At 44.9% G+C, this 22,109-nt stretch overlaps 1 protein-coding gene and 1 long non-coding RNA gene across 5 annotated transcripts in view; one reads left to right on the top strand and one right to left on the bottom strand.

Moving 5' to 3' along the window:
* LOC131107463 (MAM domain-containing glycosylphosphatidylinositol anchor protein 2) overlaps positions 1-19,079 on the bottom strand; it is a 165,416-nt gene extending 146,337 nt beyond the window's left edge. For all 4 annotated transcript variants that reach the window (XM_058057536.2, XM_058057538.2, XM_058057535.2 and 1 more), the window contains exons 1-2: positions 18,930-19,079; positions 11,683-12,497 (exon numbers count right to left, since the gene is read on the bottom strand). In XM_058057536.2, coding sequence (XP_057913519.2) covers positions 11,683-11,755 — 73 coding nt within the window. In that variant the 5' untranslated portion in view covers positions 11,756-12,497; positions 18,930-19,079. The remainder of the gene's footprint in view (positions 1-11,682; positions 12,498-18,929) is intronic.
* The window catches only part of LOC131107465 (uncharacterized), a 30,122-nt gene continuing 26,430 nt past the window's right edge, over positions 18,418-22,109 (top strand). The window contains exon 1 of the long non-coding RNA XR_009120260.2: positions 18,418-18,463. This is a non-coding gene — a long non-coding RNA (uncharacterized LOC131107465). The remainder of the gene's footprint in view (positions 18,464-22,109) is intronic.

Genomic DNA, 22,109 nt, shown 5'->3' with positions numbered 1-22,109 from the left:
CCTTTGGGTTGCGCTTTGCACAGAGGCATGCTGGGATTGAAAGAGCGCTTGCCCAGGGCTAAAGGGGATTTTTGGTGGGTGTCACACATCCAATTACCTCGGTAGCATCACAGAGATCCACAAAGGAATACACACACACACACACACACATGCACACACACAAACAGACGGCCGCTGCAGGAGGCCTCTCACGGCTGAAGGGCCGCCGCCAAATTTCACTACTTTGCTCCTCTGCCGGATCGGCGCTGCGGAATTTCATGAATATTATCAGCGTGTTAGAATGCGGCTTAGGGTATAAATATGGAAACATCAGCCGGCCATGTTGCACCTCTTTGGAGGCCGTCATTAATGCATCCACTCACGCCTTTGCAGTCGGACTCCCACATCCACCGAAAGGAACCAAAAGCTTTGTTGCTGTTTCAAGTCTGTGGTTTGGATTTGGGTGTTTGATATCCGTGCCATGAAACTTTAATCACGCTACACAGCAGGAGTCCATTTCTTCCTTTCTGGAGTAAATGTTGACATCTTTGCTTCCGTCGTGGGACAGAATGTCAAGAGGAGCCTCGGAACTCAAACAGCTCAGCAGCTCAACAATTCAGGATCAATATTTGACTTTGATATGTGGAAAGGTTGGTCATCGCCGATGATAAAGCCAAGGAAGGAAGGAGTCGCTCTACGATTAGAGATGAGGAGGAGAGGATACGACTTCATTTTTCATTTTGTGATCCCCACCAGTTCCTTTCGGTATCTAACAGACACGTCAAATTTTTGCTAAGAAATAGGAAAAAAAAAAGTCTGTCCCGGGCGGCACGGCCGTCTAGTGGTTAGCGCGCAGACCTCACAGCTAGGAGACCAGGGTTCAATTCCAGCCTCTTTATTTACAACATATTGCGCAACTGCAGGGTCTTGAGACACATGCTAACTCGCAAACTAGAGAGCTAGCGACCTAAATGGTAGCCTTCAAGTTATTTCCTTTAAACTTAAATAGCCAAAAACTTACCACTTCCACACGGATAGGGAGGATAACTATTAACAGTTATTTAACCTTTAACATGAACATTAATCAAACGTAATAATTTTTTCTGGGTACATGATACCATACAGCATCCATATCAAACATTAAACTTTCATATCAAGGCGGGGGCCTCAAACTAGTGTCGCAGGCCGCGTGTTTGAGACCCCCGCTGTAAATAATAATAATTTGAAGAAGAAATGGAGGCCACGTAGCCCAAGCAAGTGTTCTTCCCATAAAAGCTCCACAGCAGTAATGAAACAATCAGCGCCGGATTGACTATTGACCCGCAATTTCACACAATCAAGTCGGTGGTTAGCTTAAGGAGAAAGTGGCGCCTTCGCACGGCCTCGCCGCTCGCCGCCATCACCTTTGATTACAGCCCGAAAACACCTCAAGTCTTCCTTTGCGGAGATGATATCACCTCAAGGGCGAGAAAAGTACATCCTTCAAACTTCATCGCTGCATTCCCAAGGTGTGTTTGGGCTTTTTAAACGGGGACGGAGATTAGCCCCCATGTGGGGTATTACCGCCGGGGGAAGTGTTGATGGTGTGGAATTCTCTAGTTTACTGAGGCGGTTTGGCCACAGGAAGTTATTAAGGCGGAGGTGAGCCCCTTGGGAGAAGGAGGCGGTGGGACTCACCCAGTCTGGCAGAGAGCTTCCTCCCTCTTGGAGGAATACGCCGTCACTGCCTCGTGACACGGAGAAATGATGACAAGGAGAAAACGTTCCCAAAATTTCCTTCTTATTATTACAGCATTTTATGAATTTTTTTTCAAGTGCTACTCAAAAGACATTATTTTACTCCTAATATCACAATGTTGGCTTTTCTTTTCAGAATAAGAGCATGTTTTATTTCTTGTTTGCCTTGACGCTGCTTTTGACATTTCTCACTGCTTTTTTCTATTATTCCAACTCGGAATTATGTCTTACTATTTACTATTACTTCCCGTCTGCAAGCTCATTTTCCATAAATTTCAACTTGTGGATTTGTTGTTGTTTGTGTCTCATATTAGAACTTTCTAGAAAATTACTACTCTACTCTACTATGCTACTAAAATGTTTTTTTTCCCGACTTTTTCTCTTAATATTTGGACTTTATCCTGGTTAAAGTACAGCCGTTTTTCCCAATTCTTTCAACTTCCTTCATGTAGATTTAATTCTGACTCCATTTCAACTTTTTTTCTGACTTTTTAGGACTTTTTCTGAAACCTAATTCTCCAAAACTTGCCGTTGTTAAGACTCTATTTTATACTGTTCCGCAGGTGATGGAAAAAAATCCCATGGATCCCCCCTGATGTGGTAGGCATGAATAGGAAGTATTCGAGCTAGTGGAGTTAGTGTAGTACTACTGCATGTAGTCAGTGCCAAGTTGACTTATCCTACCTTATCTAAAAATACCTGCTGGTCCACCCAGCCACGCCCCCGCGCCCCTTGTTGAAGACGTCGGCTTGTTATTTTGCAAGTGGCCGCACAACGTCGCCGCCGCTGACCTTTCAGGAGGCGACGTCCGTGCGGTCACGTCTGCAAAGTCTATCGCCATGACAACTGGACATAGGAAGCACTTTGGCGGCCATGGAGACGGGGTCCTAAGTCGGCATCGGCCTGTTGAGGGTGTTACCATCGGATTGGGGAAGCCTCCTGCCACTTTGGCTTCACAAAGACAACCGGACGGAATGACGCAAACACATAACAGCAGACGGGAGCGGCCTCTCATGTCCATCATCACCGCCGTGGCTTTGATGGCGCCGAGATGTGTAATGCTCTGCCGCTCCCGATAACCCGACACATCACTCGCTGAAAGAAAATGCCGTCGTCGTTCATTGGGAAGAATGTGGATGACATAACGCCACGCGCCACAGGCACGGCTTCAACCTCAGGGCGGCCATCATCCCATGAAGCACCAGGGCAGACAACGCAGGTAAGCTTTGCGGTCGAGGACGGGAGAAAAGTAAGGACGTGATTGGATGTTGTCGGACGTCAGTCAAAGTTGGAGGAGAACGTTAGGTACAATCACGGCAAGCACAGAGAGATCGGAAAAAAAGCAAAGAACTCTTGGCAAATAGACAATCTTTGACTGTGCAGTATGTCTTATATAGGATCTTTGATCAGCATTTTTTTGGAATAGATTCAGGAAACAGCAGAGCACTTCTGTCAGATAAAGGATCTTTGATCAGCATTTTTTGAGATAGATTCTGGAAACAGTGGAGCACCTTTGTCAAATAGAGGATCTTTGATCAGCATTTTTTTTAGATAGATTCTGGAAACAGCTGAGCACCTCTTTCAGATAGAGGATCTTTGATAAGCAATTTTGGAGGAAATTCCTGAAAATGGCTCATGTTCTGGATCTGCAACATGTTTTCAAAACAGCAGAGCACTCCTGCCATATAGAGGATCTATTCCCCCCCAAGCAGATTTCGAAAAACAGCAGAGAACACTTGGTTGCATAGAGGATCTTTGATGAGCATTTTTTGAGATAGATTCTGGAAACAGCGGAGCACCTCTTTCAGATAGAGGATCTTTGATCAGCATTTTTTGAGATAGATTCTGGTAACAGCGGAGCACCTCTTTCAGATAGAGGATCTTTGGTAAGCATTTTTGGAGGAAATTCCTGAAAATGGCTCGTGTTCTGGATCTGAAACATGTTTTCAAAACAGCAGAGCACTCCTGCCATATAGAGGATCTATTCCCCCAAAGCAGATTTCGAAAAACAGCAGAGAACACTTAGTTGCATAGAGGATCTTTGATGAGCATTTTTTGCCGTATGTTTTTAAAAACAGCACAGCATGCCTGTTATATAAATGATCTTTGAACAGTGCTTTTTTTAACAGTATGTCTTTAAAACAGCAGAGAACTCTTGTCATATAAAGAATCTTTGACCAAAGTTTTTTTGCAACATGTCTTGAAAACAGCAGAGCACTCCTGCCATATAGAGGATCTATTTCCCCCCAAAGCAGATTTCGAAAAACAGCAGAGAACACTTAGTTGCATAGAGGATCTTTGATGAGCATTTTTTGCCGTATGTTTTTAAAAACAGCACAGCATGCCTGTTATATAAATGATCTTTGAACAGTGCTTTTTTTAACAGTATGTCTTTAAAACAGCAGAGAAATTTTTTTTTGCAACATGTCTTTGGAAACAGCCCAGCACTCCTGTCAAATAAAGCATCTTTGACCATCCGTTCCAATCCAAACACGGAAGGCTGAGCAGCACTCTCAACCATCATGGCCGACTGTTTATTTCTATTCACGTCTGTCATCCTTTGGCCTGCCGGAGACGGACGAAAGTGCCGGACGGTTTCTCGGGAGAGTGACGATGCTGCAGAATTACAAGCGTCGTACTTTCAAAGGCCCGTCAGCGGGAGATGAACAATCGCATTTATCCATCAAGTTTCAACAGCCTGAAATAGGATTCAGGAAGTACTCGGAGAAAGGAGTGAGAAATATGTCGTCAGTCGTATGTCTGTCAACAAGAGCAAATTAAAAGCCTTTAAAAAAAAAAAGCAATTAAATCAGCACACATCAAAACCTTGAAGGTAACCGAGGCTGACATTTCAGATTTAAACCTTCTTACGGATGCAAATGACAAACGAGCTGCTCGTTAGAATGTCAGAATATGAAAGGGTAAAAATATGAGTTCTGGTCGGGTGGCGGCTTTGTGGACTTGATGATGCAGTAAAGACACAAAGTAACTTTTGATTGACCACAGTCGTGCAACCAGAACACGCCTAAATGAATTAATGCCGTGTGGTTTTTCCCTTACAGGCAGCTCAGGGTTTGGGGAGGATGTGGGCTTAAACGCTGAAGCAGCCAGCCAGGTTATAATAAGCTTCTTTGGGCCGCTGGAGGGATTTGGCCTGGGCTGATCCAGAGGTAAATTGTGTTCCTGAACTCATCACAGCCTCAGAGTATAACAAAAAACGGGCACAGCCATTGTTCATTTAGCTATACATTCTACTTTCTACCATGCAAAACCACTTAGTATCTCCCTTTGGAGGGATGGACTTCCAGCACGCGTACCACACGCCCGGGCCTAACACGGATCAGCTCCTTGATAGACAAAGAGTAATGCCTCGTTCAAGGCAGTTAATTGGTTCCAGATCCGACTGCAGGACTTGACTTTCCGCGATACAGGATTCCGTGTTGTTAAATAGAATATTGTCATATTTTAACATTATTACAAGGAGACCAGGGTTCAATTCCACCCTCGGCCATCTCTGTGTGGAGTTTGCATGTTCTCCCCGTGCATGTGTGGGTTTTCTCCGGGTACTCCGGTTTCCTCCCACATTCCAAAAACATGCTAGGTTAATTGACGACTCCAAATTGTCCATAGGTATGAATGTGAGTGTGAATGGTTGTTTGTCTATATGTGCCCTGTGATTGGCTGGCCACCAGTCCAGGGTGTACCCCGCCTCTCGCCCGAAGACAGCTGGGATAGGCTCCAGCACCCCCCGCGACCCTCCTGAGGATAAGCGGTAGAAAATGAATGAATGAATTTATTAATATCAGGGCTTCACGGTGGTTGAGTGGTTAGCGCGCAGGCCACACAGTGAGAAGACCTGAGTTTGATTCCACACTCGGCTATGTGGAGTTTGCATGTTCTTCCCGTGCATGCGTGGGTTTTCTCCGGGTACTCCGGTTTCCTCCCACATTCCAAAAACATGCTAGGTTAATTAGCGACTCCAAATTGTCCATAGGTATGAATGTGAGTGTGAATGGTTGTTTGTCTATATGTGCCCTGTGATTGGCTGGCCACCAGTCCAGGGTGTACCCCGCCCCTCGCCCCGAAGACAGCTGGGATAGGCTCCAGCACCCTTGTGAGGAAAAAGCGGTAGAAAATGAATGAATGAATGAACATTATTAGAGCCCTATAGACATGAAGTAACACCCCTATAGTCAGGTTTAAACTCCTACTATTCTTAGCTTACATCACACTGATCACTGATCAATGCAGGGACATAAAAGACAGCCAGAGCTACCGAGCTAATTAGTTAGCCTCTCCAATAGACTTTGACTAAACTAAGACACATCATGACAACGTGGAAAAAAAACTCCACAGTTACAGCTACAGGTACAGCGGAGCCTCTGAACACCCCAAGAGGTTCCAGCCCAGCACCCCCCCATGAGAGTAGTGAAGAGAAGCAGCATATACGGTCTGGAGTCTTCCCGGACCCTCGGTCCTTGCTGCGCATCTTCAGTCGTGGCGTTTAACTGACACTTGGGTTGATGAAGCTGCTTCTGTCGGACCCTCCCACCAGGAGGTACAAGTAATTCCCAGCCTGGCCCGACGTAAGCTTCCACTCGGTGGAGGGATTACTTTTACTGTATACCCTCATTTGCCGCTGATTGAAGACATCCATCGGCGGTTCTGTGGGGACTGCTCCGAGAGACACGGCGGGAGATAAGGATGACGAGTGGGAGGCAAGGCGGGAGAGAGATAGAGTTATCCTCGCTCTCATTACGGTGGGAAATGTGAAGGTCCCGATCCAAGGGAATGATGAAGGACTCTGTGGAGGAGGCCTCTGAGAACCAACAAAGACGGCTTTAGTTTCAGTGGCAGCATGCATTTGCATAGCTTAGAAGCCAGCGTGTCTGAACCCGGGCCCCATGAAAAGACACAACCGCCAATTGCTTGGACCTGAAATGTGAGCGAGGGAGGGAAGCTTGGAACTTTTTTTCCGCTGAAAAAAAAAAAAAAAAAAAAAAAAGATCAGGAGCGTGCATCCCGTGGTGGTTGTCGCAGAGCGACTTTGAACACGGCGGCAACACAAGTGCGAGATGAAGTAGCGCACAGACAAACCATTCAGTACCATCACAGTCGTGTTTCATTCCCTCCGCCCCCTTTAAAAGGGGGGCAAGCTCAACGTTTGGTTTGGTTTGGCTTGTCAGAGGGTGGCGAGTTTACCTTTCTGTTGAGGTGGCAAGGTAGACACATGCTAGTCTGCTACATGCTACTTATATATCATTGTCATGGTATGCAAAAAACAGGATAATTATCAATATTACTATTAGCATCTAAACACCTGGGCGTGTTGGTTGTATAGCAGGATAGCAATCATCCGATTCTTTTTTTTCCCTAAAACCTGTTTTTTTCTGTTTCCATTTTTTTAGAATACTGTTTTTTACTGTGTGAATAAAACCTTCAATAATTAAATGCAAAAATCACTTTTGCCCAGTAATGGATGTACAGTAGCCTGGCCAACGTTTCAGGGATGTATCGCTATGCTACCTTCAACCAGGAAACTGTAGCCACCATTAAATATGCACGCGGCTAATGTGATATTTTCGAATGTATTGAAGCGTGTTCTTTGAGTTTTCCATCTGTAAGAAAGCACACACTGTAAAGCAGGGGTCTCAAACACGCGGCCCACGGGCCAAATGTGGCCCGCAGGACACTAGTTTGAGGCCCCTGCCTTGATATGAAAGTTTAATGTTAGTGCGGCCCGCGCAAGTTTGATATGGATGCTGTATGGTATCATGTACCCAGAAAAAAATATTACGTTTGATTAATGTTAAAGGTTAAATAACTGTTAATAGTTTTCCTCCCTATCCGTGTGGAAGTGGTACGTTTTTGGCTATTTAAGTTGAAAGGAAATAACTTGAAGGCTACCGTTTAGGTCGCTAGCTCTCTAGTTTGCGAGTTAGCATGTGTCTCAAGACCCTGCAGTTGCGCAATATGTTGTAAATAAAAAGAGTATAAATGTGACTATAGTCGTGTTTTGTCATGTCTACAGGGCTCTAATAATGCTTTGTTCATTTTAATCTGAAAAAAATAATTTGTCTACCCACCAACTATATGTGGTTTCTTAAGTTTTTATTATTTGCTGTTTTATTATTATTATTATATTTATTTATTACTGATTGATTGATTTTCTTTATTTTTGATTTATTTATTTTTCATCTTATTTTGTGCAGAAAAATAAAAATTAAGATATTTGAGAACAGTGGAATGTTTCATCAGAGCTTTTATTGTAGAAAATCGGAACCAAAGCACTGAAAAAGTTTGTATATTTTTAATAAATGTGTTTTGGTTTTTTTGGAAAACCTGATGCAGCCCAGCCTCGCCCAGACCCTAGCTCCAGTGGCCCCCAGGTAAATTGTTCACCATTACTGAAATCTTTGCCTTCTTTTTCATTTGTTGTGTTGTAGCATGCATCGTTTTGTAACATCTCCATCTACAGGAGAAGGCGTAAACCAACAACAATCCAAACAGTCAAATCGTTTGCTTTGGCTTTACATCGCAAATAACTCATACAGCAGAGCTGCAATTGAATACAGTCTAAGACTGTCATCCCTTGGATAACAGTAGTGCAAAACCAGCTCCGGCAGCGAGGTGTTAGCGCTGAGCTGCTATCTGCTGTTGTGTATGCGATGAGAAGACAACAAAAACAAGGAGGCGAGCAGATGTTCCTCCATGGCCTGGAGCCATGGTGATGGTGGTGACTGGCCCACATCAGCTCTTTCATGACCCTGGCAGCATCACTGAACTCGCCGGTGGTTTGGCTTTGTCTTAACAATGACACGAACGCACTGCTAGGGAAGCTGGGAAAACAAATAGAGGAATTACCCTACATAAATAACTAACCATCATCGCAAATAAGTGTTTATTTGTCTCGATCCTGGCTTGGTTTCAACTCAATTTAATTTCCATTACCAAGCTTAATCCATAGGGGGCGCTAACAAAGCAGAGCTTAATTCAATCTGAAAAACTGCAATGTTTTTCCAATGGAAGCGAAGAGAATAAATCAACAGCTGCCGTTAGGATTCCACTATCATATTGATTTCTTTGGACAATGGCGCCTTGTTTATAGACCACAACGTCTGCCAAGATGCCGTTTTGATTCAGTTCACTGACCTGCGATCAATATGAAATATATTCAACGCAATGATTTCTATTCAGATCAAGCCCCCTGAAAAGTGACTGGAATGTAATGTTATTTTTGGAAAACAAACCCAAAGTCCTCCATTATTCATGAGTTGTATTTTACTTTTTGTTGGCTGGAACTCACATTGCGGGTTTCAAAATAAAAAGCTTGTCGTTCAGCCTGTAATCAATACATTGACCCCCGGATTGATGGCTTGTTTTTATTATTTAGAGATAGGGTCAAACCAGAGGTCAGAAGATTGATAGCTTTGACGTACTGTAAGAGTCTTAACTAGCGGATTATTAAAAACTTTCAGCAAATCCTCTCCTGTGCCTTCTACATGTGTACCTGTTCCAGGTCCAGACATGTGTGTCCACGCATGCCCCCAAAAAGGTCAAGGGTACCACATTCAGACCGCATGATAGACCTTTTCTTGAGAATACACAAATAGAGTAGATAGTCCATGGTCCCTTGAGATACTGTGCTATGTTTATGGAACTTTTAGGACTCAAGGCCAAACTGTGAAAGGGGTCAACATCAACATTTTTTTTCTGGAGAGTGGTTAGCGCGCAGGCCTCACAGCTAGGAGACCAGAGTTCAATTCCACCCTCGGCCCATCGCTGTGTGGCTTTTGCATGTTCTCCCCGTGCATGCGTGGGTTTTCTCCGGGTACTCCGGTTTCCTCCCACATTCCAAAAACATGCAAGGTTAATTGGCAAATCCAAATTGTCCATAGGTATGAATGTGAGTGTGAATGGTTGTTTGTCTATATGTGCCCTGTGATTGGCTGGCCACCAGTCCAGGGTGTACCCCGCCTCTTGCCCGAAGACAGTTGGGATAGGCTCCAGCACCCATGTGCTACCCTCGTGCGGACAAGCAGTAGAAAATGAATGAATGAATAATCAGAGTCTGAGGCCTCACAGCTAGGAGACCAAAGTTCAATTCCACCCTCGGCCTTCTCTGTGTGGAGTTTGCATGTTATCCCTGCGTGTTCTGCTTTTTCCAGGGACTCCGGTTTCCTCCCACATTCCAAAAACATGTTAGCTTCATTGTCCATAGGTATGAATGTGAGTGTGAATGGTTGTTTGTCTATATGTGCCCTGTGATTGGCTGGCCATCAGTCCGAGGTGTACCCCGCCTCTCGCCCAAAGACAGCTGCGACCCTCGTGAGGCTAAGCGGAAGAAAATGAAATCTGTGGTCTGGTGTCTCATTTGGGTTTTGTACCCTTTAGGACTCCAAGCTAACTGCTTGTACCTGCGTCAGGTTAGCCCAAAGGTACAGCATAACCTTTAACCTAACAATGGACGTTTGGTCTGAGAGTATCGTCCATAGTCCCTCAAGGTACTAACTATGTCTGGACCCTGTACCCTTTATCATTTCCATGCTAACTGTTGGTACCTGATCCAGGTTCAAAAACGTACAAGTATGTTCCCGAAGCGTAAGAGTGCCATGGTACAAAAACTATTTCCTTTTTTTGATGGATGTTCTGAGAGTATAGGAGTTTAGTCCTAGTCCATAGTCCCTCAAGGTACTACCCGTGTTTACAGTACGTGCCCAGTTCATGTCACGCTATGTGCCAGTTCCAGGACCAGCAACCTCATCTTAAGGATAGAAAAAGTCCCCCGTGAAAAGGCAACATGGTCCTGCTGCAACCAAAGGTCAAAGGATCCAAAACTGAAAGACACCATGACCTCACAAGAGTCAGAGTCATTTACATTTCCACTTGATAAACGCTTCTTTTTACACTTTTATGGCAATAAGTCAGAGTTCCTCACCAATGACAGCTTACAGTAGTGATGATACAGTAGTCATTGAAGTATGGACTCCTATAGAGCGGCTACACACTATAACCAGCACAGAAAACTTTCTAGATCTTCCAGAATCTGCACCTATTCCAGCTGGATTGTTTCCTGCAAATCCAACATTCTAACTCCATTTATAGGTGAGAAAAGAGGAAAAAAGCATCGTAGGTCCCCTTTAAGAATGCACCAAAAATAAACAGCTCCATCTGTTCCATTCTTGGGGCCCCGCTTGATGCCATACTCGCTTTCCTCCACGGCCGAGTCACTGACGTGGGGGTCGGATGGGCCTGCGTCACGCTCGCCATCTCGCCTGCGTCCCTGCCTGCCTGCCTGCCGTGGACTGTGATTTCTTGCAACATCAATATTAGATGCTTGCAGGATCACTCCAAACACCACCACCTACGCGCAGAGATCCTCTCCAGCAACGATGGAGGTGAGATGATTAAACCCGAGCATGCATGAGGCAACATTCAGCAGACCTTCTTTTGTTTTTTTGTTTTTTTTTTTGGTAGATAACACCCCCCCATCATTCCTGCACACAACATGGCAACACATCTCCTAGCGGTGCCTGGCAACAACAACAAGCATCATCTATGTGACTTCTCAGCCGCGGCTTAGGATGTGGGGGGTGGGGGGGGGTTAAAGTAAAGTGCCTAGGAAGGCTGCTTCCTTGATAGCAGCCATGAATCATGATGTCCTCAGAGTGGCTTCTGGATGGTGGAGGACGGCGACTCAAATGTGAGGCACCGTCTGTTTGTAACACCGGTTGCACAAAGTAAGTGGGGGGGGGGGGGGTGACTGAGAAATATCACATAATAGAGTGGAAGCTAGAGAGGTAATGATGGTGATGAGGTTTTATGCAAAATTCCCATTTGGGTCATCCAGTACTGGAGGTATTACAGTACAACATAGTTGCAGTTTGTAATTTCTATTTAGCATTATTTTATTTTGGGTTTTTTTTGCAAGGTCATGAACATGCATGCATGCATCTCCACACTCACCGTACACTCCTTGGCAACGGATGCCCTCCACGACCAGCGCCAGCAGCCCCAGAACGCACATAACCGGATCCATCCTTATGATTCACCGTAATAATAATCTCTGCATGATCCAGCAGAAATCAATCTGCCGTCGATTGGGAAGGGGGTGGGTCGAATTCCGCTGTCCAAACGCTGCTCAAGAAGGTTCTGGTATCTGGCCTTTTTTTCTTTTTTTTTTTTAAACCAAAAAGCAAGCTTGCATCAGCTCCAGGCAGGTACCGAGGGAACCCGAGGGACGACGCCGAGGACTGCAGGCGGACGACGGCTTGGTCACGTCGGGCATAGCTCCTGGAGGTCCAGATGTCGCTCACTGGTGGTGATGGTGATGATGATGATGATGATGATGACGATGACGAGTCCGCACGTCCACGCTGCCGGGCTCAGCCATCACAGCTCGATCGATCGATGCCGATGAAGGAGTGCGCTCACACGGTCACATCACCCGAGTATCCCCGCTAGGAAAGCTCCGGTCCTGGGGGATGAAACCTGCTCCTCTTCGGAGGGTGTGAGAGCAAGCCGGGAACGCGTCTGCTCGAGTCCGGTTCCTTTACGTGCCGTGCTGTGCCGTGCGTGGGTCTGTCGGTCACAATTATTGCGCAAGACGTGCAAACCAGCGGCGGCACCGCGGCCGGTTGAGAGGCGACGTCAGGCGGGAGGAGGCGCGTGGCTCCCCGGGCTCATCAGTATGGGAGAGTCGGCGTCAGGGAAAGGCTGGAGAGACGCAGCTGCTCGGGTTGGGAGGAGGAGAGGAGGAGGAGGAGAGGAGGATGTGATGGCTGGACGAGGGAGAAAGAGAGAGAGAGAGAAAGAATTTGGATTCTGGAGGTCTGACGCTATATGCAGTCCATCCTGTCTGTTCCCTGCACCACAACTCATACCTTATATCTCCACGAAAACAGCACCAAAACCTCCAAATAACACTAAAGAAAGTTACAATCCACACTAATATGGGGATAGTTGGCGGATAAATATGTACAGTATGCTCCTGGAGGATATCAAATATAAATACTTGCCAGTAAACACGTCTTAAAAAGGTGAGAAAGTCAACAATTGTTTGCTGGGGAGTACCATGGTTCCAGGGCAGAGGGCGGCTTGCCTCAGGTGCACAATTTCAAAAAACGACTCTCGTTTATCATGGTGGATTGGTTCCAGACCCGACCATCCATCCATCTTCTTCGCCGTTTCATCCTCGCTAGGTTCAATGGGTGAGAATCGGGGTATAGGACTAGGTACTGAACTGGTGGCCAGGCCAGCCAATCACAGGGCACATATAGACAAACAACCATTCACACTCACATTCATACCTATGGACAATTTGGAGTGGCCAATGAAGCTAACATGTTTTTGGAATGGGGGGAAAAAGCGGAGTACCCGCAAACAAAATAATCATATACGGTATGATCAAACATATACAACTTTGGCGAGCAGTCTTAAAAATTCGACTCCCTCATCGGTCGTGTCCTTCGATGACCTCCCTCCAAGATCTGACAAGTCAAATTCATTTCGCCGGAGTCAATATTTAAAACAGGCCATTAAGGAATCTTCTATTAAAATCTAATGGACTAATCTGGTCCGGTCGTCCATTTTACATGGTCGTGGGTGCCCTTGCATGGCAGAAGGCCACTTGGGCCGATTTTTATTTTCGGCTCGTAACCGTTTTTGTTTTATCTCCGGGTGTCGGGAATATAGCGCCGTTTAAATTTCACCACGGGTTATCAATCATGTGACGTTTAACCGCGTCTGTGACTTCACCGCATATAAGCACTTTGGGGTAAATGTTTTATATTCAGCAGTTAGCAGAGAAGCTAATACTATACCCACCCGGTCACATTTACATGTATATGTATTTATTAACATTGAATCCTACAGTATACTGTGTAAAGTCACTCCACACTCTTTATTGCTCTCTGGTTCTACCATATCTTACTTATTGTGTGGAAATATGGGCTAATAACTATAAAAGCAATCTTCAATGGCTAAATGTACTGCAAAAAAGGTCAGTAAGGATAATTCATAATGCCGCCTACAGAGAACATACTAAGTCCTTATTTCTAAAATCACAAATACTTCAACTTGCTGATATAGTTCATCTTCAAACAGCTAAAATAATGCATAATGCTGAAAATGTCATCCAAGAAATATGATCTCAGGGAAGAAGTACATTTGAAACACCTCTATGCTCGGACTACGTTATGCTAGCCATAGCATTTCGGTATGTGGAATCAAACTATGGAATGGATTGAGTAAGGAAATCAAACAATGCACAACGATGAGCCAATTCAAGAAACAATACAAGCAGTTGATGTTTGCTAAATACAAGGATGAAGAGTCTTGAACCAGTCATGATGTGCTATATATATCACTATATTGACACTTACTATGGTACACATTATGGCATTGGATGCTCATATCACCTCCTACTTCGGTACGTGACAAAAAATAAAAAAACCTTAAACTATTTTAGGAAAGCAGGAAGTGAACAAATGTAACAGTTATTGATTGTAAAAGTACCAGATGGAAGGGTAGGATTTAATAAGCTTTGCTTCTTCCTACTCCTTTTGGACATGTGGAACTGTGAACTGATTATGTGATGCATTCAATTGTAATCTGATGCATGTTCAAATGAAATAAAAACATTACCATTACCAAAGTCATTTTTCACCAATTAACCACTGTATAGCATTCCGTTATATGGAGCTGTGCTTGCATGGCGTTAGTGGACCAAGTGGTGTCAAAATCCCAGTTTTTGTCATTCTGAAACTTGAAATGAGATCAGGTAAGAACTCAAGCTATGACACCATTGTGTTTTCCATCCTAAATACCCAGCTAGTTACTTTGAAGGCACACATTTTCAGCAATAAATATCGGCCAACCTTCCTGTCAGTGTGAGGCAGCGTAGTGTGCAGGTCAGCAAATCAAGCGGCCATCAAACGTTAACGACCTGTTCTACCTTCGCCTGAGTTCTTGTAAACAAACATTCCACTTTCCGACTAAGACATTTTGCATCCTAGTTGTACCAACTGCTCCGCCATGAGGGGAGCCATATCAGCCATCTGACTTGCAACATTTGAAATATGTAAAACGTCCATAGCGGCACACCGACTGCTCGGAGCATGTGCCTGAATACAGTACACCTTGCTGCACCACAGCAGGTGGCTCCTCGCACTCCATACTTGGATTCTCCTGACCTCCATAGCGGCTCACAGACTGCTCGGAGCGTGTGCCTGAATACAGTGCACCTTGCTGGGCTACACCAAGTGGCTCAAATGCAAATTAGTTTGAGTTCTTTTTAATCTCCAGGTGTGCACAAACTACACTTAAAGTTACATTTAAAAAGTAGATATGAAAAAAAAATATTGGTTATCAGTACCATATCCATCTGAAGAAGCAGAAAGTTATCGGTATGAATAAAAGATCTTGTAGCAGTAATTATTTTACTTACTTGAAGGACGTTTTGTCTGTTATGTCATCCATAAATCCACCTTGCTTTAGTTTTCTATCTACCAAACACACCTTTTGCTCATGGAATAAATTGCTACAAATTCCAGCGCTTTCAAAGATTTGTAATCACATCAAAGTCCATCCATCCATCTATGGAAATGGGAATTGATTAATTGTTAATTTCCCTATGGAGTACTGGTCGTGGAAGTCCTAGTGCCAGAGAAGATGTGGTACAGTGTTGAAAAGGTATGACCACCTATCTCCCTACTTGATGACATTTTGTCACCGACCTCCAATCACATATGAGTTCATCCGGCTATCCATCGTGTAATCAAGCATGAACCATTTGCATCCGTGTACTGCAGCCTAGCCATTGTTCCACCACAGGAACCTTCTATTGGCCTTATTGATCACCCGGACGCCCCCGCAGATTCCAGCCAACTCGTCAGATTGATTCTGTCACGGACGTTTTGGTGAGACAGCGCAGAGTCAACACGGCGTGCTAATTAAGCTACGCTTGAGCAATCAGCTGCCTGTTGGAGTAGTATTTAGTAGTATTGTGTACAGTCGCACACTCTAAATAGTACAGTAGCTCATTTGTGTATTTGGGATGGGGCGGTTATGGTCTACATGCATTGGGGCCAGAGCTAGGAGATGGAGCAACAGTGACAAAACCTTGTTGTGTGTAGTTGGTCCTTTGATTGCTGCCACCAACAGGACTGGCATCGAACGTATCACCATGACATAATTGAGATTCTTTTAACAGGAATGTCAGAGTTTTATAGTACACTCTTCCCTCATTTATTGCAGTTAATTGGTTCCAGGCCTTAACGTGATAAGTGAATCTCCATGAAGTATAATTAACCATCCTCTTACGCTTATCAGAGGTCGGGTGGTGGGGGCCGCAGCCTAAACAGAGAAGCCCAGACTTCCCTACCCCTGGCTACTTGGTCCAGCGCCTCCCCACAGATCCCATTCCCAGGCCAACATAGTCTCTCCAACATTTCCTGGGTCTTCACCGAGGCTTACTTACCACTTCCACATGAAATGGGAGGAGAGGTTTGTGTTGGACATGCCATGACTGACTCCATGCAGTCTTCAGGTCATGTAACCTTACACTTGGTGACCGTAATGTTACATATGACTTGTCTTTCAATATTTTACAAATACATGAACACAGTCGGACTCACGCCGTGTATTAACACAAGATGTGTACCATGAAGCAACATTTTGACAAAGATTTTTAATGTTAGCCAAAACTCAGAAGTAGTGACCATAAATGTAGCACTGAGCACTAATCCAAAGAAATGAATGGAGCTATGCCACTTTTAAAAATGAGAAAAAGATTCACTTGAATGTGAATATCGGCACCTAAAGTGAGCACAGACATTCCGGTGTAGTGTGCCCCGCTTCTTGTCTGCTCCATGTCTGAGAACGTAATTATCTCCCTATAAAATATTGCAAAAGCGCAGCCTCGTGTTAGCCCGCGCGTGTCCTCGACTGCTCTGGGCCGAGAAAATACATTTTTCTCGGGAGCGCTGCAAATTGCACTCCACTCGCTATATTACACGATTTTCAGATTGCGAGCAAAAGAGTGGGTGGGGGGGGGTGGGCGGGATTGTGAGGGTAACACCGGTGCACAAGTTAACTTGCTTTGCAGGAATGGGCGCCAAATTACACATGCAGTATGCGAGCGGGCTGCGCCGCTCCAAAGGCCAGAGGTAATCACTGTTTGTACCTGTGTGAGGATACAAGCAGATGTGGCTAATTGGCTGTTTGGGAAAAAAGAAACAGTTCTTCGTTTGGCAGGCCGAGAGTGCTGCATGGAGGAGTGTGCACGTGAAGGATAGCCAAGCGGCACTCCATCCAGCAGGACTTGTTTGCCACGGATACATGCCCGAATGAAATAGGGCCACAATCACTTTAGGCTGAGAAAACAAATTAATTATTGATGCACAATGAATATTCCAAAAGTGTTGCTGCCTCTCCTTCATAAAAGGCAGCAGATTTGATTTACACGGCTGCTTTTCCACGGGCGAGGGAGCGGAATTCTAATCACCTCCACTGGTAACGCATGAAAAGAAACCATCATGTACCTTCCTGGAAAAAAAAGCGTAGATGTCTTTTATTTGCCTGCGATGCAAAGGTACAGAGTGAAAGGACTTTCACCTTGAGCTGAACGGTGTTGATATTATTTCCACAACATGCCGCCTCTGCCTCTGTACCTTATTTTCAGACCACACTGCTCAGTAATCGTCCTGAAAGCTTGCGGAACGCAAGAGAAAAAACACTCAAATGGGCTACAATTTGGGAAAACGCTAACTACGTAAATACACTGGGGGTTGGGGGGGGGGCAACGTTTTCCAGTGAGGGCCGCAAAGTAAAAACTGAAAGGATGCAACTCTTCCACTTTGATATCTCTGAGAGCAACACATATAGATATGCTAAGAAGTTATTTATATTTTACATATGCTTATTTTTTTCCCCAAACACATTCCCATATCGCTTCTCAAGACCGATCTGATAACGCTAACTTTTTTACGTCTAGCTTTTTTTTGTCTACTTTACTACTAGCACTGCTACCAGGAGAAGCAGAGCATAGAGCGGAAGGAGACACCTGGTGGCCCAGCAAGGTGCACTGTATTAGGGTACACCCTCCAGGCAGCCGGTGTGACGCCACGGAGGTCTCTGGCAAACCACTCGTGGATGGTTTTTGTCCTTGTTTTCCTCCCATTGTGGAGAATTTGGAACTAGCAAATGTGTTTCTCCAGAAGTGAATTTTTGCTTCCAAGTAAGCTCAGGGGAACGTCAGGCTGTTAGCATCACAACTAGTAGAAGACAGCCTCATTGGAGCGTTATTATTTGTAAAATGAACAGTTATCAGAGCTATTTTTAATGTTATCGGCCTTGAAATGAGCTAAGAGCGGCAGCAGGACAGGAATTAGCAAAAAAAGAGCACAAAAACAGGAAATTGAACTCTCATAAAAGCAACCAAGAAAGGAGAATCACATTGAAAGGGAAGCCAGCCATCATAAACAGAAAATAAAACCGGAAGTGACATAAGACGGACAGGGAGTGGGAAATAAATCAAATTAATACAATACAAGTTTACCTAAATGTCATATAAAATTGAAAAATTGAACAATAAAAGCAGACTGTAACTCACGGGGGGTGAAAATGTTTTACAACAGCAGAAAAAAACAATCGTCATGAACAGAAAGTACAACAGGAAGTGACATCGGACTATCGAGGTTCTTTCAAAACAAACCGAGAAGCGACTCAAAAGGCCAACCCAGCTCAGGTAAAAAAAAAAAAAAGTTACACTAGTCAAATATCGTATTCTTGACACCTTTTTACTGCTTCTCGTTGAGTTGTGTGCGTGTGTCAGCGGGGTTTTAAACGTCTGGAGTGTGCTGACATGACGAGCTTGTCTCTGGGGAGCACCGTCAGGCAGAATGGAGGAGCGAGTGGAGGTGTGTGTGTGTGTGTGTCTTCAATGTGCTGCTCTCAGCACTGCTGAGCAAACACTTTCAAACCAGATATGCTCCTTAGTTTAAAAAAAATAGAACATCGTGTCACAGGCTAATTAAGACTGCTACAGGCCCCTTTTCTTATTGGCTGCAGGGGATGTAAACAGGAACTACTGGTGAGTCAACTACAGACAATAGAAACAGCTTAATAATGGTTCAAAATGGCGACCGGTATGATACTGATTTATGATTACTTTTTAATGTCTATTTATTAGATTTAAGTGTAGTTTTGCATACCTGGAGGATTATGTACGCTGGCAGACACATCCAAAAAGTCCAACACAGAAAATCCAAAAACAAGAGAAGTGAAGCCAAGCTGTGTCCTTCCCAAAAAAAGCACTATTGATTAGCAATGAATGACATGCAGGTCCCGCCCTCTTAGCAGTCAAGGGGCGGGACTCAATAAAACACAGGATCAAAATGAAGGCACAAACAGGAAAGAAGCCAAGCCTCTTTTCTTATTGGCTGTAAGCATGCCAACAGGAAGTACAAACATGACTGCTGATGATAATGATTACCGATCATATCAGGGTTTTATGCTGCCCTTTGCGGTACCGATCATCCAGTGTGATTAGCCGATACCGATTCCAATCACATGGGCAAACTGTACATGTTTCACGTTATTACCGATGAGTGCTTTATGCTGATTGTGTTCTCTGTTTGTGTTCCACAAGCTGTGCTGCTCTTAATATAAACTGCTGCAAAAAACTGTGCAACAATCATGCAGTAAACAAGTGCAATCGAGCTGTGGCTCGATCAACATGGACGCAGCGTTTAATAGTGTATGGAAATTCATCATTTGTACCACATTGTTTTTGCACTTCCTAGGCTCCTGTGTGCTTTTTTTGTGCTCTACTTTTGCTGCTGTAAAAATCGGAATCTCCCCTTGTGGGACTAATTAGGGCATATCTTAACTTGGTGTGCTCACTTCTGGACAATAAAGGCTTCTTTTCCATTACACCAGCTGGCTTATGTAATGTGAGGCATGAATTGGAATAATGCAAATACATGGGCTATCATCTGTTCAATCATTTCTTTTCATAGAAATTTGTCCAGCTTAACTTAAAAAAAAAACATAAATCCAGTGTCCAGGTTGCTCTGACGTTTATTGCTATTTTAGCTATCTTTGATAGCTTGATTGTTTATGCAACATTTAAGCTAGATGCTAGCGGTGTAGGCTGTGTCGAGCTGCCAAACGGAAGCCATTGCGGTTTTTGCAGAATAGCGTTGTTTCCTGCAGCAGTACGGGATAAAGCGTATTCCTGTTCGGGTCAACACGGGTGTTTACAAGCGTCCTACATGACGCAGAACACATGTAGGCTAGCCACCGCACGTCCATGGGTTTTTGTGCTAAGTATTTTTCGCCATCAGTCACCTGTTTGATAGGTTGGTGATTAGTACTCATATGTTAAAAAGAGGAAAATACATTGAAAGATGTCGTCTTTCAATGTGAATAATGTGGATTTTATGCGTTTGTTAGAATTTCTCACATTGACATTGATTTGAAAGACAGAATGTGGGAGTGCAGAACAGTACAGCACGCTAGGCCCGGGATGGAAGACTGTGCTCAGGATGAGAGAACTTAATTCATTCACATTTTTTCAGTGTAATCTTTTTTCATGCATGCTTCAGTATATGTCAAGTCTGTGTGTGTGTGTGTGTGTGTGTGTGTGTGTGTGTGTGTGTATCTCCATTCATTAACAGGCACGTGTGCATCTGCGTGTATGTGTGTGTATCGAGGCTCAGCGGACATTACATGCGCCATCTCCTCGCCAGATGTTATTGCTTACACGCTGGCGATTTCCTAAGGTGCTGTGACAATTTCATTAACTTTCAGCAGGAGCAGAATCCGCCTCCTGGAAAATGTGGAGCAAAAAAAAAAAAAAATAGGGGAAATGGGGAAAAGTAGCATGAGCAAGATGGAGGTGGAGCACAGTTCACAAACACAAGAGTTGGTCTGTTCTCATGAGATCGAGCTGCAGGTGCGCGGTGGCGGCGTGGTGGATTGTTACTGACAGCCTCGTGTTCCTCACAGTGGATCCACATGAGTGACAGCACCGAGTATCACACATCGGATCCCACTGAGTCTTGGTGGAGGAAAAAAAAACCTGCTGTGTCGAGTCGGTGGTTCACGGTGGAAGACCGATCGCATTAGTCACATATCGATCTCGTGTCTGCTGTCAAGCCGTCACCACATAATCCTTTTGGCAGCTCTTTCCCGCCTCAAAATAACAGCTTGCAATGACAAGGGTTTGAACACCTCACAAAGGTGCGTTGCCATCTAAAAGGACGATCATTTATCTGACAGCTTTAACATGATCCCGGGCTATCGTCCCTGTTGCTGAGGGCTAAACCGCTTATCCTCACAAGGGTATGCTGGAGCCTATCCCAGCTAACTTCGAGAGGCGGTGTACACCCTGGACTGGTCGCCAGCGCTCGCATTGTGAGACAATAGGACATTCATTCATTCATTCATTCATTCATTCATTTTCTGCCGCTTTTTCCTCACGAGGGTCGCGGGGGTGCTGGAGCCTATCCCTGCTGTCTTTGGGCGAGAGGCGGAGTACACCCTGGACTGGTCGCCAGCCGATGGCAGGGCACATATAGACAAATAACCACGGATGGATGGATAGGAAAACACCATCCATGTGATTGACACCTGGGATAGGCTCCAGCGGTCCCATGTGATCAGAGCGGCACAAGCTGCACAATGCTAAAACAAGCTGTCTGGATTGCATTGTGAGACAATAGGACATTCATTCATTCATTTTCTGCCGCTTTTTCCTCACGAGGGTCGCGGGGGTGCTGGAGCCTATCCCAGCTGTCTTTGGGCGAGAGGCAGTGTACACCCTGGACTGGTCGCCAGTCAATGGCAGCGCACATATAGACAAACAACCACGGGTGGATCAATAGAAAAACACCATCCATGTGATTGACACCTGGGATAGACTCCAGCGCTCCCATGTGATCAGAGCAGTACAAGCGGCAGAATGCTAAAACAAGCTGTCTGGATCGCATTGTGAGACAATAGGACATTCATTCATTCATTCATTTTCTGCCGCTTTTTCCTCACGATGGTCGCGGGGGTGCTGGAGCCTATCCCAGCTGTCTTTGGGCGAGAGGCGGTGTACACCCTGGACTGGTCGCCAGCCGATGGCAGGGCACATATAGACAAATAACCACGGATGGATGGATAGGAAAACATCATCCATGTGATTCACACCTGGGATAGGCTCCAGCGGTCCCATGTGATCAGAGCGGCACAAGCTGCACAATGCTAAAACAAGCTGTCTGGATCGCATTGTGAGACAATAGGACATTCATTCATTCATTTTCTGCCGCTTTTTCCTCACGAGGGTCGCGGGGGTGCTGGAGCCTATCCCAGCTGTCTTTGGGCGAGAGGCAGTGTACACCCTG

The sequence above is a fragment of the Doryrhamphus excisus genome, linkage group LG19, assembly GCF_037039965.1.
Source record: "Doryrhamphus excisus strain RoL-2023G ecotype Guam linkage group LG19, RoL_Dexc_Guam_v1.1, whole genome shotgun sequence".
NCBI classification, from domain to species: domain Eukaryota; kingdom Metazoa; phylum Chordata; class Actinopteri; order Syngnathiformes; family Syngnathidae; genus Doryrhamphus; species Doryrhamphus excisus.
This window is presented reverse-complemented; position numbering and strand designations above follow the sequence as displayed.